Raw genomic sequence first — 17,770 nt, forward strand, 5'->3', positions numbered from 1 at the left:
CCCATTCTCCTGCCGATCGCCGAACACGATTTTGGTGTCAGGCAACGGAGAATCCCCTCCCTGATCCGTCGGCTATGGAATTGCTTGACTCTGTCAATCACTTGCCGCATTCATCGTTTGGCATGCAAGTAGCCCTGTGTTGTAGCTTTACCAGGTTGTCACATCATTTTTAGGTGTGCCCCCCACCCCCGCCCCACTACCACCCCTTGCACTCTTCATTGAACCAAGCTAAATGCCTCGGCTTGATGGTAGATAGAGGGATGTGTAGGGCGTTGCATCTGCATTGTGGCAGAGTACAACACTGTGGCTGCTGGGGACTTCATCGTGCCCCATTTTGAACTTTGATAAAGGTGTGGCATCCTTCTGCTCTTATTGTCTAGAATTCACTGCCTGAAAGGGTGGTAGAAGCAGATTCAACAATTACACTCAAAAGAGACTTAAGAGGAAATACGTTGCAGGGCGAGCGTGCAGGAGCTCGTGATTGGGACTCTGTTAAAGAGCCAGCACAGGCATGATAGGCTGGATGGTCTCTTTCCGTGCTGCATGATTCTATCACTTTAACTGGGTTTGGATGTCTGAAAGGCTAGACCTACACAACCCTGTCTATTTGGACACAGTCAGAATACCTACCTATGCAATATGGAGAAAGCAGAAAAGGGGAGGTGGGAGACTTAGAGGGCGATTCTCCAATATGGAGGCCAAGTGTTCGCACCGACGTGAACGCCGTTGTGTTTCACGACGGCGTGAACTGGGCCCGGGGACGACCTATTCTGGCCCCCACAGGGGGGCAGCATGGCGGCTGGAGCGGTTCACACCACTCCAGCCGCCTTACGCGGTGCCGAGTGGGCCCCAATCCAATATGGGGTCGGTGTTCAGGGGCCGGTCGCGCCAGGAAGTAGGCCCGGGGGGGGTGGGGAGAGGCCAGCCCGCTGATCGGTGGTCCCGATCGCGGGCCAGACCCCATCGGAGGTCCCCCCGGTGAAGGAGATCCCCCCCCCCCCACAGGCCGCACCCCCCACCCCCCCCCCACCCCCACCCACCCCGAGCGTTCCCGCAGAGTTCCCGCCGGCAGTGACCAGGGGTGAACGGTGTTGGCGGGACTCTGTCGTGTCGGAGCGGCCGCTCGGCCCATCCGGGCCGGAGAAGCCCCGCCAATTCCAGCGGCCCGTGGCCGGTGCCACGTCAAATGCGCTGGCGCAAATAGCACCGATTCTCCGCACCCCGGAGAATCGCACGCCGGCGTCGGGGCATCGTGGCGCGGTTGCTCCGATTCTCCGGCCTGGCGCGGAGGATCGTCCCCTTAGAGTTCCAGAGCTGAAAAATAACTTGTGAAAAAGCTGAAATTAGAAGCAGATGATCCTGTGTGGAACGCACCGGTGCAGAGACATCAATTATTTCTCCTATATTACGCTTAGCAACCTTTTTTTTATGGCATTCGTTTTACACACAGCCGAGACCCTGACTGAACCGTCACGTGTTGTCTGACTCAGACCTCAGTGAAGGGATTGAGTGGCAGGGTATGGAGGGCTGGGCTGTTGTACATAGCAGCTTACACTCAGACTGGAGAAGTGGGACTCCTTTCTCGAGGAAAGAAAAGGCGGAGGGAGCGATGTAATGGTACTTAAGGTTTTTGAAAGTGTAGATGCAGGGAAGATGTTGCCATTTGTGAGGTGAAATCCAAATCTCAGGTCCATCAATATAAGCTAATCATCAATAGATCCAAATTGAAATTCAGAAGAAATCTTGTTGAAACTCTCTGTCACAGGGAGTGCCTGAGGTGAATGGAGTAGATTCATTTCAGGGGAAGCTAGATAAACACATGATGAAGGAAGGAATAAAAGGATGCAGTGAGATGGAAGAAGAGTTAGAGTCGACCCACATGGAGGATAAAAACTGACTTGGATCATTTAGGCCATGTGGTTGGTTTCTGTACCGTCAGTCATAGAATCCCTACAGTATAGAAGGGGGACATTCGGCCCATCGAGCCTGCACCTACCCTCCGAAAGTGAGCTCTATCCCCATAACCCCACCAAACGTTTGGACATTTAGGGGCAATTTAGCATGGCCAATCCACTTACCCTTCACATCGTTAGACAGTGGGAGGAAACCGGAGCACCTGGAGGAAACCCAGGCGGACACGGGGCAAAAGTGCAAACTCCACACAGACAGTCACCCAAGGCCGGAATTGAACCCGGATCCCTGGAGCTGTGAAGCAGCAGTGCTAACCACTGTGCCAGCTGCCACCCAATGTGGTCCCTTTGTTCAAGAAGGGGAGTAGAGATAACCCCGGTAACTATAGGCCGGTGAGCCTAACGTCTGTGGTGGGTAAAGTCTTGGAGAGGATTATAAAAGATACGATTTATAATCATCTAGATAGGAATAATATGATTAGGGATAGTCAGCATGGTTTTGTGAAGGGTAGGTCATGCCTCACAAACCTTATCGAGTTCTTTGAGAAGGTGACTGAACAGGTAGACGAGGGTAGAGCAGTTGATGTGGTGTATATGGATTTCAGTAAAGCGTTTGATAAGGTTCCCCACGGTCGGCTATTGCAGAAAATACGGAGGCTGGGGATTGAGGGTGATTTAGAGATGTGGATCAGAAATTGGCTAGTTGAAAGAAGACAGAGAGTGGTAGTTGATGGGAAATGTTCAGAATGGAGTTCAGTTACGAGTGGCGTACCACAAGGATCTGTTCTGGGGCCGTTGCTGTTTGTCATTTTTATAAATGACCTAGAGGAGGGCGCAGAAGGATGGGTGAGTAAATTTGCAGACGACACTAAAGTCGGTGGAGTTGTAGACAGTGCGGAAGGATGTTGCAGGTTACAGAGGGACATAGATAAGCTGCAGAGCTGGGCTGAGAGGTGGCAAATGGAGTTTAATGTGGAGAAGTGTGAGGTGATTCACTTTGGAAAGAATAACAGGAATGCGGAATATTTGGCTAATGGTAAAATTCTTGGTAGTGTGGATGAGCAGAGGGATCTCGGTGTCCATGTACATAGATCCCTGAAAGTTGCCACCCAGGTTGATAGGGTTGTGAAGAAGGCCTATGGTGTGTTGGCCTTTATTGGTAGAGGGATTGAGTTCCGGAGCCATGAGGTCATGATGCAGCTGTACCAAACTCTGGTACGGCCGCATTTGGAGTATTGCGTACAGTTCTGGTCGCCTCATTATAGGAAGGACGTGGAAGCTTTGGAACGGGTGCAGAGGAGATTTACCAGGATGTTGCCTGGTATGGAGGGAAAATCTTATGAGGAAAGGCTGATGGACTTGAGGTTGTTTTCGTTAGAGAGAAGAAGGTTAAGAGGTGACTTAATAGAGGCATACAAAATGATCAGAGGGTTAGATAGGGTGGACAGCGAGAGCCTTCTCCCGCGGATGGAGGTGGCTAGCACGAGGGGACATAGCCTTAAATTGAGGGGTAATAGATATAGGACAGAGGTCAGAGGTGGGTTTTTTACGCAAAGAGTGGTGAGGCCGTGGAATGCCCTACCTGCAACAGTAGTGAACTCGCCAACATTGAGGGCATTTAAAAATTTATTGGATAAGCATATGGATGATAAGGGCATAGTGTAGGTTAGATGGCCTTTAGTTTTTTTTTCCATGTCGGTGCAACATCGAGGGCCGAAGGGCCTGTACTGCGCTGTATCGTTCTATGTTCTATGTTCTATGTTTAATGAAACTTCCTGACCACTCCAGGTGGGTTGGTGATCCTGACAGGGCTCCCAGAGGAATCTTACACAAACACGGGCGGGGAGGGAAAGGACAAACTCCACCCAGACAGTCACCCGAGGTCGGAATTGAACCCGGGTCCCTGGTGCTGTGAGGCAGCAGTGCTTCACAATGACCGGTGGCTTACCAGATCCCCTTCCCTTAACTCTTCCTGCTTCTCTTTAGATCCATTCTGTTATGATTTCAGTGCTCTCAGTGCCTCCAGTCCGAGTAGTTGGGGCTCTTTAAGCGAAGTATTGTGCAATTGTAAATTCTTCCTTTTCAAACGTGGTTGCGTTTTCTAACACTTGCCGCACAAAAGAAATCTTTCCCCTAGTTCGCAATTTTTTAAAAAAGATCCTTGGTGCGAATCCACAAGAAATCAGCATTTTCTACTTCACTTTACTCCTTGCATGATCCACATCTACTCCCAACATTCGTCAGTGAGTGGAACTCACTACCAGGTACAATGGATGAGACAATGGCGCAGAGGCATTTAAGGGCAATCTACGTAAAGACATGAGGGAGAAAGGAGAGAAAAGTATAGATGGCGGAGAGTGGTGAACATGGACCGCTTGAGCTGAATGCCCTGTGTCTGTGCTCTCACTCCTGTGTAAATAAAATGGGAGTTGTTCAGTCGCATCTTCCTCAAAGTCTAAACTCTGGATTATTGAACAATAGAAACACTGCATCATCAGCTAATGTCCTGATAACGTGGCATTGACTGTGTTATGTCTCCACCAAGCTAATTGTTCTAATGTTTCCTTGCAGGTTTAAAAACCATTGTGGGTGCATTGATCCAATCTGTGAGGAAGCTAGCAGATGTCATGATTCTGACTGTGTTCTGCCTAAGTGTCTTTGCACTCATTGGACTTCAGCTATTCATGGGGAACTTGCGTCAGAAATGTGTGCGAGATTGGCGAATAGTTGACAACGTCATGCTGAATGATACAGGGAACCTTACCTGGCCTTGGAACAGTACATTCGAAGAATTCATTAATAATAAAGGTGAGCCTGAGATCATTTAACTGCTTGAGGTGTACTTAAAATCCTCTAACGCCTCTATGTTACGATCCCAGTTGGTGTTATAACTGGGTGGGAAGATCTCAGAATGGAGCCCTTGCTCAAAAGACCGTAACATATGCTTTAGGCCTTTATTTCCAGAATGTAAGAGGAGAGCAGGAGGGGAATTTAGAAAAAAAATCTTATTCTTTTATTGGCTTTTCGTTGGGAGATTGCCTGAAGAGACAAGGTCATGCAAGGTGCGAGACACCACCAGGAAAAGAATGGAGCAGAATTCAAGCCCGAAAGGCAACATTTTGGCCGAATGTTCCTCATCCATAAGTTTTCATCCAACTCTCTTCTCAAATTATTGTTGGACTCAGCTTTTGACACCTTTTCAGGTGGAATGTTCCAGGTGGTGCCAGCTCTCTGACTGAAGAAAGTCTGGAGCTAATGATGAGGTGTCAGCAAGCATACAATTTTACAATGATAATAATCTTTATTATTGTCACATCTGATATGAAGCATCTTCCAAAGGTTTAATTTAATGGTGTAAGTCGTGGCAGGAGAGCTCAAATCCGTGGTGTGCTCCTCGTGCTCCATGTGGGAAGCTGAGAAAATGTCCAGTGCTCAGGGCCAGCAGGTGTGCAGGAAATGTTTCCCACTACAGCTCCTGGAAGCCTGAGTTTTGCAGCTGGAGCGTTGGCTGGGGACACTCTGTAGCATCCGGGAGGCAGAGAGGGGAATGTCCTCCAGTCTCAGCGAAAAGCAGCAGCCAAATTTGTTGCATCACGATTGGCTTTGCTGCAGAGTGGAGGAGTGAAAAATGTGGGAATGTAATAGTTATAGGGGAATCAACTGTAAGGGGAACAGAAAGGCATTTCTGTGGCCGCAAACAAGACTCCAGGATGTGTGTTGCCTCCCTGGTGCTATGGTCAAGATGTCTCGGAGCGGTTACAGGACATTCTGGAGGGGGAGGGTGAACAGCCGTGGTTGTGGTACACGTTGTACAAATGACATTGGCAAAAAAGGGTATGTGCACGTGGCACAGTGGTTAGCATTGCTGCCTATGGCGCTGAGGACCCGGGTTCGAATCCCGGCTCTGAGACACTTCTGTGCGGAGTTTGCACATTCTCCCCGTGTCTGCGTGGGTTTCACCCCCACAACACAAAGATGTGCAGTGTAGGTGTATTGGCCACGCTAAATTGCCCCTTAATTGGAAATAAAAATAATTGGGTCCTCTAAATTAAAAAAAAAGGATATGAGGTCCTAAAAACAAAATATAGGGAGTTAGAAAGTAAGTTGAAAAGTAGGATCTCCAAAGTAATGATCTCAGGATTGCTAACAGTGCTAGTTAGAATAGAAATAGCAGGATATATCAGGTGAATATGTGGCTGAAGAGATGGTACAAGGAAGAGGGTTTCAGATTAAAGTGACTGGTTTAGGGGGAGGTGGGATCAGTATAAACTGTACAGATTACACTTGGGCAGGACGAGGATTAATGTTCTCAGGCAGGTATTTGCTAGTATGGTTGAGGAGGGTTTAAACTAGAGCGACAGGGGATGGGAACCTAAGCAGAGCGGCAAGGGAAAGAGAAACAAGGTCGGTAATAAAATAAAGGACCGTAAAATGCAAAAATGGTAGATAGGATAATCAATTGCAAGAAGTAAATATGGTCACAGTAAAAAGAAAAGTTAGGATGATTAAAATGGCCAAAAGTCAAGCCTGAAGGCTTTCTATGTTAATGCATGAAGCAGTCAGAATAAAGTACATGAACTGATGGTGCAAATCGAGGTACATGGATATGATTTCATAGTCATTATGAAGACATGGTTACAAGGAGATCAAAACTGGGAACTTAATATTCAGGGATATTTAACATTTCGGAAAAACAGGAGGGTAGGGAAAGGTTGTGAGGTAGCGCTATTATTAAGAGATGAAATGAGGTCAGTTGTGAGGGACAATCTAGACTCGGGTGATGCAAAGTCCATTCGGATGAAGGTAAAAAACAGCAAGGGAAATAAGGCATTGGTAGGATTAGTGTGTAGACCCCGAAACAATATCCACACAAGGAGATAAATCAACCAATAATAGGAGCATATAAAAAGAATGGGGCAATAATTATGGGTGACTTTAATCTTCTTGTTGATTGGATTGATCAAGTTGTACCTGTGACAACAAATTCATAGAATGCATTATGGATAGTTTCCTAAAGCACTTTGTATGTCATGGAGCCAACCAGGGAACAGGCTATCCTGGATCTGGTAATGGGTAATGAGGCAGGTTTAATAAATGACCTTGAGTCAAAGATCCCCTCGGAAGTAGTGATCATAACATGTTGAACTTAATATTCAGTTTGAGAGTGAGAAACCTGGGTCGGAAACAACTGTGTTTAACTTCAACATAGGGAATTACACGGAAATGAGGATAGAGTTAGTTAGAGTGGGCCAGGCAGACAGACTAGCAGGAAAGACGGCAAACAAGCAGTGGCAGACATTTAAGGAGGTAATTTATGGCTCTCAGCAAAAATATATCCCAGTAAGGAGAAAAGATTCTAAGAGAAGGATAAACCAACCATGGTCAGTCAAGGAAGTTGAGGAGAGTATTAAATGAAACAAAAAAGCAGATAAGAAGGCAAGTGTCAGTGATAGCCCCAAAGACTGGGATAAATTCTGAATCCAGAAACTGAGAACTAAGGAGAAATAAAGAGAGAAAATAAACTACTCGGGAAAACCAGCGAGGAATATAAAAGCTGAAAATAAGAGCTTCTTTATATATATATGAAAAGGAAGAGAGAGGTCAAAGTGAACATAATCCCCTTAGAAAATTAATCTGGGGACATTAGTTACGGGGAGCAAACAGAATAGTTAAACAGATATTTTGCATCAGTCTTTAAGTTGGAAGATACTTCAAACATCCAAATTAAATACCACCACTATCACTAGAGAAGTAGTATTAGACAAAATTATGGGACTAAAGGCCAATAAGTCTCCTGGCCCTGATGGCTTGCATCCTAGGATCCTAAAAGATGTAGCTGCAGAAATAGTGGATGCATTGGTTATAATTTCCTCCAAATCCTTGGATTCCAGGGAAGTACCATAGAGTTGGAAAACTGCCAACTTGCCACCCCTATTCAAAAAAGGAGGGAGACAAAAAACAGGTAAATCGGCCAATTAGCCCAGCAACTATAGTTGTAAAGGTGTTAGAATCAATTATTGAGGAAGAAATAGCAGCACATAATCGAATTAAACAGAGTGAGCATGGCTTCGTGAAAGGGAAAAAAGAAAATTACTGCGGATGCTGGAATCTGAAACGAAAGAGAAAATGCTGGAAAATCTCAGCAGGTCTGGTAGAACCTGTAGGGAGAGAAAAGAGCTTGCGTTTCGAGTCCATGACTCTTTGTCGAAGCTTTGAAGGCGTTCGATGAGGTACCTCACAAAAGGTCAAATCGTAAGATAAGAGCCCATGTCGTTGGAGGTAGTATATTGACATGGATACAGAATTGGTTAATGGGCAGGAAACAGCGAACGGGGATAAAAGGTTATTTTTCACATTGGCAACCTATAGCCAATGTGGTTCCACAGGGATCAGTGCTGGGACAGCAACTGTTTCCAATATATATGAAGAACTTGGAGAAAGGAAGCAAATCTACAGGCTCAAAAACATATGGAAGTTGTGAGAGGGATACAAACAGTTTGCAAAGAGATACTGGTAGGTTACGTCAGTGGGCAAAAAGTTTGCAAATGGAGTATAATGTGGGAAAATGAGAAGTTGTTCATTTCTGAAGAGAGAACAAAAGAACAGAGTATTGCTTAAATGGAGAAAAACTGCAGAAAGCTGCACCACAAAGGGACAAAACACAGAAAGCTGGCACGCAGGTGCAGCAGGTAATCAGGAAGGTTGTTGGAATGTTGGCCCTTATTTTAAGGCGGTTGGAGTAGAAGAGTCGGGAAGACTTGCTGCAACTGTACAAGGTACTGGTGAGACCACATCTGGAGCAGTGTGAACAGTTTGGGTCCCGTTATTTAGGGAAAGATATTGGGCGCCATTTTATGGCCACGCTGCGCCCGAATAGCAATATGGGCATTAGAAGCCGGGAGACCCCGCTCCTGAGATCTACCCGACTCGCAACGCCTCGCGAGACCGAACTCCATCTTGTGAGACGTTGCATTGTAAATCCTGTCCATTGTGGGCAGGGTCACTTTCAACACATTTGCATATTAAAGCGAGACAGCTAGGGCAGGATTCTCCCCTACCCGGCGGGGCGGGGGTCTCAGCGCCGAGGAGTGGCGTGAACCACTCTGGCGTCAGGCTGCCCAGGTGCGTAATCCTCCACACCTTCAGGGGCTTGGCCAGCGCCGGCTGGATTGGCGCCGCTCCAACCAGTGCAGAAGGGGCTTGGCACCGCACCAATCGGCGCCAGAGGGCCTCCATTGGTCGGCGCAAGTTAGCGCATGCGCAAGAACGCCAGGGTGTTCTGGCGTCATCCCAGCGCATGCGCAGGGGGGTTCGTCTCCGCACCGGCCATGGTGGAGGTCCACAGCAGCCAGTGTGGAGGGAAAGAATGCCCCCACGGCACAGGTTCGCCCGCGGGTCGGTGGGCCCCGATCGCGGGCCAGGCCATCGTGGGCCAGATCCGCGCCGCCCTGAGGACCCCGGAGGCCACCCGCAGAGCCAGGTCCCGCTGGTAAATACCAGGTCCAATTTACGCCGGAGGGACCGGCCTAAAACGGGAGGCCGCTCGGCCCATCGCAGGCCGGAGAATCACCGGGGGGGGGGGGGCGCTGCCAGATGGCGCGCCGCGATTCCCACCCTCGCCAAAACCCCAGTGCCGGTGAATTCGGCAGCCGGCAGGGGTGGGATTCACGTCATCCTCTGGTAATTCTCTGGCCCGGCGGGGGATCGGAGAATCCCGCCCCAGGTCTCACGTTAATTTGCAGATTCCCGAGTTACCCGAGACATAGGAATCCATCTCCTTCACCTCGGAGAGCTCAAGTGGGTGCCGTTCAGTACTGGTCTCCACAAACAGGAACCAGGTGGAACAGCACTCGTGGAGGTCTCCCAGGGGACCAGAGGCCCCCAGATGCATGCCCTCTGGGCAGGGTGCTCCTCGGCCAAGCACATACACCAAATGTCTGAACCTGCGGCTGCTCTCATACTGGGCAGGATTACCGTTGCAACAACACATTTATCACCAGCAGGGTAAAACTGACCTGTCTCATAATAGTCGAATCCCAGCTCTCGTTCCCTATTAGTGGGTGAACAATCCAACGCTTGGAGAATTCTGCTTCACAATAATAGGACGAGTCGACATTCGAGGATCAAGAAACAACGTCGCTACGAGCGCTTGGCCGCTCATAGCCAGTTATTTCTGTGGTAATGTTTCTGACACCTCCTGCTTAAAACCTAACAAGATCAAAAGGTTCGTGAGGCCCTGCCTTCACAGTCTGTATCCATACTGAAAATCAAGATCAAGCGAGCTTTTGACCTTCTGTCCTCCCTGTTCTCGTCCCAGGACACCTGCGTTAAGGTGTGACAGGTGTACCGCCCCAGTCAAACTCCCACCTGTCACTGTCCCCTGAGCAGAAGCCGTTCTAAGCTGACCCAATTTCTGATAGATAATATATTGCAGGTGTAGTAATGATACCCTGAAATGATCTGTGCTGTTTCGTGGAGTAAATGCTGTAAGATCCTGCACTAATGGTGGGGTCTTGCACAGGGTAGTTGGAAACACAGGGATTTGAACATTGTACCTCTATAATGTCCTGCTCTCCAACTCTCCGAGATCTCTGCGTTACTCCATTTCTGGCGTCTTGGTCCTCCCTCACTCCACCGCCATTCATGGCCACGCCTTCAGCTACTAGACCCTCAGCTCCACAATTCTTGCCCAGCCCCTCTGCCGCTCTACTTATCCTCCCCCCCCCCCCCCCCCCCGCCCCTTTGAAGGCACTTCTTTAAAAACCTACTTTCTACCTGCCATTCCCAAAATTCCTTTACCTGGCTCAGTGTCAAATTATACCAAATAACACTCCTGTAGGCAACACCTTGGGACATTCAACTCTGTCAAAGGCTTTTAAATGTCAGATTGTAACATCCTTCACATCATGTGCTCAAGTGGATAGCACTGTGGCTTCACAGCACCAGGGTCCCAGGTTTGATTCCCCGCTGGGTCACTGTCTGTATGGAGTCTGCACGTTCTCCCCATGTCTGCGTGGGTTTCCTCTGGGTGCTCCGGTTTCCTCCCACAGTCCAAAGACGTGCAGGGTAGGTGGATTGGCCATGCTAAAATTGCCCTTAGTGTCCAAAAAGGTTCGGAGGGGTTATTGGGTTATGGGGATAGGGTGGAAGTGAGGGCTTAAGTGGGTCGGTGCAGACTCGATGGGCTGAATGGCCTCCTTCTGCACTATGTTCTATCCCTGTGAAATTCACCACATGGGCACAGAATATCACAAGCGTCAGACCCATAACCCTCACCAGCTGTACTGACTGCGAGAGGGTTTTCCAAAACTTTCCCTCAATTTGTGAAACAAAAATCTTCATTGTCGACTGTGGAACCCCTGATTGTGTTGAGCCCAAAACCCACCATATCCCCGAACCCCAACCTCCACACGAATAAAACCATACGGAAGACAGGTATCTGGGTTTTGCAAACAGATAAATCTAAATATGGGAGCCGTGAGAATTGCTCCCGATGAATTCTTGCCGTAAATGCACAAATAAATCATTTTCCACACTTCTGATCATCCTTCCCGCACACACGGCATCCCACCCCCATGCCCATCTGTTCCTGCTGGACCAACAGAACATGGATACTTCATCTAAATGTTGATATTGCAAAAGCAAACAGCATGCTTGACTGAAATTTAATTCTATATTTGCAGAGGATTTTCCTGCAGCAACCACAAGATAATTAAGCTGCAATAAATGACAAATGTTCTCTGTACTCTGGTTGCCCTGTGTACCCACCCCCATTATCTTTCACGTTCATATCCTCGTTCTTCCTACTACAAGTGTTATACTACCTTGTGTAATATATGTTACTCATTTGCTTCTTACCAGGATGACCTTCAACGTGATGTTGATTAACACTCGTAGTCTTCCAATTAAAGCAAATAATTTATTGAGTAACTTTAACAAATAAACTGTGAGTTCGTTCTCTCTTCATTATTTATACTAGATATCGAGATTGAATGAGAATAAACTATGATTAACTACAACTGCACTCTGAGCTATCTGCCTCTACCTCTGATCACTAGTCACTACACACACGAAGAGGCGGGAACTCGGCTTGAGTCTGTCTTTGATACCTCTTTCTAGTGCTGCCATCCAGTGATCACTTAGCTGTTATGTCTATACATTAACCCCTTGTATACATACAGATATGCAGGTCACTACAACAAGGGTCCAAGGAATCACAGTACAAGCAAAGGCCATTTGCCCATCGAACGTGCCCTTCCAAACAGACTTTATTTCTTTTTTTTAGATGTTTTATGATTATTTAATGTTGGATCATGTATGTTCAAAAGGCCATTGATTCCAGAGCGAGGCGAGGGGAAAATCTCAGCTCAGAATTTGACAGCTTCGCTTAAGTGAGCTTGCAATAGAGTTTAGAGAGAAGGGGCGGGGATTCTGTGAAAATCGGCGAGGCGGGCAACTCCGGCGCAAAGGAGTGGCGTGAACCACTCTGGCATCAGGCCGCCCCGAAGGTACGGAATCCTCCGCACCTCAGGAGCTGGGCCGGCACCGGTGTGGTTTGCGCCGCACCGTGCTGGCCGGCGTGGAAGGGCTTGGCACCGTGCCAACCGACCCAAAGGGCCTCCGCCGGCTGGCGCGAGTTGGCGCATGCGTGGGAGCACCAGCATGTGCTGGCGTCATCCCAGCGCATGCGCAGGGGGCGTTCATCTCCGCGTCGGCCATCGTGGACAGTTACAGCAGCCAATGCAGAGAAATAGAGCGCCCCCACAGAACAGGCCCATCCGCGGATCGGTAGGCTCCAATCATGGTCCAGGTCACCATGGGGGCACCTTCCGGGGCCAGATGCACCCCGTGCCCCCCAGAAGACTCTGGAGGCCGCCCATGGAGCCAGGTCCCGCCAGTAAGTACCTGTTGTAATTTACGCCGGAGGGACCGGCCGTAAACGGACGGCTGCTCGGCCCATCGCGGGCCGGAGAATCGCCGGGGGGGGGGGGGGGTGCTGCCAGCGGCCGCCGGGCGGCGCGGTGCGATTCCTGCCCCCGCCAAATCCCCGCCGCTGGAGAATTTGGCAGATGGCGGGTCGGGAATTCACACCGCCCTCCTCGAGGCTTTCAAATCTGGTTGGACGGATTCCTGGTTACAGTTCACTGTAATCTTAGTGGGAACACAAAGGATTCCCCTCCTCAAGGAGAGGGGATGGCATGGTCATATTGTCAGTGGGGTGGCATGGTAGTATTGTCACTGGGGATGGCGTGGTAGTATTGTCGGTGGGGTGGTAGTATTGTCAGTGGGGATGGCATAGCAGTATTGTCAGTGGGAATGGCATGGTAGTATTGTCAGTGTGGTGGCATGGTAGTATTGTCAGTGGGATGGCATGGTAGTATTGTCAGTGGGGTTGGCATGGTAGTATTGTCAGTGGGGTGGCATGGTAGTATTGTCAGTGGGGATGGCATTGTATTATTGTCAGTGGGGATGGCATGGTAGTATTGTCAGTGGGGTGGCATGGTAGTATTGTCAGTGGGGATGGCATGGTAGTATTGTCAGTGGGGATGGCATGGTAGTATTGTCAGTGGGGATGGCATGGCAGTATTGTCAGTGGGGATGGCATGGTAGTATTGTCAGTGGGGTGGCATGGTAGTATTGTCAGTGGGATGGCATGGTAGTATTGTCAGTGGGGTTGGCATGGTAGTATTGTCAGTGGGGTGGCATGGTAGTATTGTCAGTGGGGATGGCATTGTATTATTGTCAGTGGGGATGGCATGGTAGTATTGTCAGTGGGGTGGCATGGTAGTATTGTCAGTGGGGATGGCATGGTAGTATTGTCAGTGGGGATGGCATGGTAGTATTGTCAGTGGGGATGGCATGGCAGTATTGTCAGTGGGGATGGCATGGTAGTATTGTCAGTGGGGTGGCATGGTAGTATTGTCAGTGGGGTGGGGTGGCAGTATTGTCAGTGGGATGGCATGGTAGTATTGTCAGTGGGATGGCATGGTAGTATTGTCAGTGGGGATGGCATGGTAGTATTGTCAGTGGGATGGCATGGCAGTATTGTCAGTGGGGATGGCATGGTAGTATTGTCAGTGGGGATGGCATGGTAGTATTGTCAGTGGGGTGGCATGGTAGTATTGTCAGTGGGGATGGCATGGCAGTATTGTCAGTGGGGTGGCATGGTAGTATTGTCAGTGGGGATGGCATGGTAGTATTGTCAGTGGGGTGGCATGGTAGTATTGTCAGTGGGGATGGCATGGCAGTATTGTCAGTGGGGTGGCATGGTAGTATTGTCAGTGGGATGGCATGGTAGTATTGTCAGTGGGGATGGCATGGCAGTATTGTCAGTGGGGATGGCATGGAAGTATTGTCAGTGGGGTGGCATGGTAGTATTGTCAGTGGGGATGGCATGGCAGTATTGTCAGTGGGGATGGCATGGTAGTATTGTCAGGGGGATGGCATGGTAGTATTGTCAGGGGGATGACATGGCAGTATTGTCAGTGGGATGGCATGGTAGTATTGTCAGTGGGGTGGCATGGCAGTATTGTCAGTGGGGATGGCATGGTAGTATTGTCAGTGGGGTGGCATGGTAGTATTGTCAGTGGGGATGGCATGGTAGTATTGTCAGTGGGGATGGCATGGTAGTATTGTCAGTGGGGTGGCATGGCAGTATTGTCAGTGGGATGGCATGGTAGTATTGTCAGTGGGGATGGCATGGTAGTATTGTCAGTGGGGATGGCATGGTAGTATTGTCAGTGGGGATGGCATGGTAGTATTGTCAGTGGGATGGCATGGCAGTATTGTCAGTGGGGATGGCATGGTAGTATTGTCAGTGGGGTGGCATGGTAGTATTGTCAGTGGGATGGCATGGCAGTATTGTCAGTGGGGATGGCATGGTAGTATTGTCAGTGGGATGGCATGGTAGTATTGTCAGTGGGGATGGCATGGTAGTATTGTCAGTGGGATGGCATGGTAGTATTGTCAGTGGGGATGGCATGGTAGTATTGTCAGTGGGATGGCATGGCAGTATTGTCAGTGAGGATGGCATGGCAGTATTGTCAGTGGGGATGGCATGGTAGTATTGTCAGTGGGATGGCAGTATTGTCAGTGGGTGGCATGGTAGTATTGTCAGTGGGAATGGCATGGTAGTATTGTCAGTGGGAATGGCATGGCAGTATTGTCAGTGGGGATGGCATGGTTGTATTGTCAGTGGGTGGCATGGTAGTATTGTCAGTGGGAATGGCATGGCAGTATTGTCAGTGGGGATGGCATGGTAGTATTGTCAGTGGGGATGGCATGGTAGTATTGCCAGTGGGGTGGCATGGTAGTATTGTCAGTGGGATGGCATGGCAGTATTGTCAGTGGGATGGCATGGTAGTATTGTCAGTGGGATGGCATGGCAGTATTGTCAGTGAGGATGGCATGGCAGTATTGTCAGTGGGGATGGCATGGTAGTATTGTCAGTGGGGATGGCATGGTAGTATTGTCAGTGGGGTGGCATGGTAGTATTGTCAGTGGGGTGGCATGGTAGTATTGTCAGTGGGGATGGCATGGCAGTATTGTCAGTGGGGTGGGGTGGTAGTATTGTCAGTGGGGTGGGGTGGCAGTATTGTCAGTGGGGTGGGGTGGCAGTATTGTCAGTGGGGATGGCATGGTAGTATTGTCGGTGGGATGGCATGGTAGTATTGTCGGTGGGGTGGCAGTATTGTCAGTGGGGATGGCATGGCAGTATTGTCAGTGGGATGGCATGGTAGTATTGTCAGTGGGGATGGCATGGTAGTATTGTCAGTGGGGATGGCATGGTAGTATTGTCAGTGGGGATGGCATGGCAGTATTGTCAGTGGGGATGGCATGGTAGTATTGTCAGTGGGGATGGCATGGTAGTATTGTCAGTGGGGTGGCATGGCAGTATTGTCAGTGGGGTGGCATGGTAGTATTGTCAGTGGGGATGGCATGGTAGTATTGTCAGTGGGGATGGCATGGTAGTATTGTCAGTGGGATGGCATGGTAGTATTGTCAGTGGGGATGGCATGGTAGTATTGTCAGTGGGATGGCATGGCAGTATTGTCAGTGGGGATGGCATGGTAGTATTGTCAGTGGGATGGCATGGTAGTATTGTCAGTGGGGTGGCATGGTAGTATTGTCAGTGGGGATGGCATGGTAGTATTGTCAGTGGGGATGGCATGGTAGTATTGTCAGTGGGATGGCATGGTAGTATTGTCAGTGGGGATGGCATTGTTGTATTGCCAGTGGGGTGGCATGGTAGTATTGTCAGTGGGGATGGCATGGTAGTATTGTCAGTGAGGATGGCATGGTAGTATTGTCAGTGGGGATGGCATGGTAGTATTGTCAGTGAGGATGGCATGGTAGTATTGTCACTGGGATGGCATGGCAGTATTGTCAGTGGGGATGGCATGGCAGTATTGTCAGTGGGGATGGCATGGTAGTATTGTCAGTGGGGATGGCATGGTAGTATTGTCAGTGGGATGGCATGGTAGTATTGTCAGTGGGATGGCATGGCAGTATTGTCAGTGGGATGGCATGGTAGTATTGTCAGTGGGGTGGCATGGCAGTATTGTCAGTGGGATGGCATGGTAGTATTGTCAGTGGGGTGGCATGGCAGTATTGTCAGTGGGGATGGCATGGTAGTATTGTCAGTGGGGATGGCATGGTAATATTGTCAGTGGGGATGGCATGGCAGTATTGTCAGTGGGGATGGCATGGTAGTATTGTCAGTGGGGATGGCATGGCAGTATTGTCAGTGGGGATGGCATGGCAGTATTGTCAGTGGGGTGGCATGGTAATATTGTCAGTGGGGATGGCATGGCAGTATTGTCAGTGGGGATGGCATGGCAGTATTGTCAGTGGGGAGGGGTGGTAGTATTGTCAGTGGGTTGGCATGGTAGTATTGTCAGTGGGGATGGCATGGTAATATGTCAGTGGGGATGGCATGGCAGTATTGTCAGTGGGGATGGCATGGCAGTATTGTCAGTCGGTGGGGGTGGTAGTATTGTCAGTGGGGATGGCATGGAAGTATTGTCAGTGGGGATGGCATTGTAGTATTGTCAGTGGGGATGGCATGGTAGTATTGTCAGTGGGATGGCATGGTAGTATTGTCAGTGGGGTGGCATTGTAGTATTGTCAGTGGGGATGGCATGGCAGTATTGTCAGTGGGGATGGCATGGTTGTATTGTCAGTGGGGTGGCATGGTAGTATTGTCAGTGGGGTGGGGTGGCAGTATTGTCAGTGGGGTGGCATGGTAGTATTGTCAGTGGGGTGGCATGGCAGTATTGTCAGTGGGGATGGCATGGCAGTATTGTCAGTGGGATGGCATGGTAGTATTGTCAGTGGGATGGCATGGTAGTATTGTCAGTGGGGGTGGCAGTATGTCAGTGGGATGGCATGGTAGTATTGTCAGTGGGTGGCAGTATTGTCAGTGGGGATGGCATGGTAGTATTGTCAGTGGGGGTGGGGTGGCAGTATTGTCAGTGGGGATGGCATGGCAGTATTGTCAGTGGGGATGGCATGGTAGTATTGTCAGTGGGGATGGCATGGCAGTATTGTCAGTGGGATGGCATGGTAGTATTGTCAGTGGGATGGCATGGCAGTATGTCAGTGGGATGGCATGGTAGTATTGTCAGTGGGGTGGCATGGCAGTATTGTCAGTGGGGGTGGCATGGTAGTATTGTCAGTGGGATGGCATGGTAGTATTGTCAGTGGGGATGGCATGGTAGTATTGTCAGTGGGGATGGCATGGTAGAATTGTCAGGGGGGTGGCATGGTAGTATTGTCAGTGGGGTGGCATGGCAGTATTGTCAGTGGGGATGGCATTGTAGTATTGTCAGTGGGGATGGTCATGGCAGTATTGTCAGTGG

General features: G+C 49.3%; 1 protein-coding gene across 1 annotated transcript in view; it reads left to right on the plus strand.

Moving 5' to 3' along the window:
* The window catches only part of scn5lab (sodium channel, voltage gated, type V-like, alpha b), a 707,937-nt gene that overhangs the window by 386,321 nt on the left and 303,846 nt on the right, over nucleotides 1-17,770 (plus strand). Inside the window, exon 7 of the mRNA XM_038798482.1 lies at nucleotides 4,482-4,718. Within this exon, the coding sequence (XP_038654410.1) occupies nucleotides 4,482-4,718 (237 nt within the window). The remainder of the gene's footprint in view (nucleotides 1-4,481; nucleotides 4,719-17,770) is intronic.

Source organism: Scyliorhinus canicula, chromosome 5 (genome assembly GCF_902713615.1).
Source record: "Scyliorhinus canicula chromosome 5, sScyCan1.1, whole genome shotgun sequence".
NCBI lineage: Eukaryota > Metazoa > Chordata > Chondrichthyes > Carcharhiniformes > Scyliorhinidae > Scyliorhinus > Scyliorhinus canicula.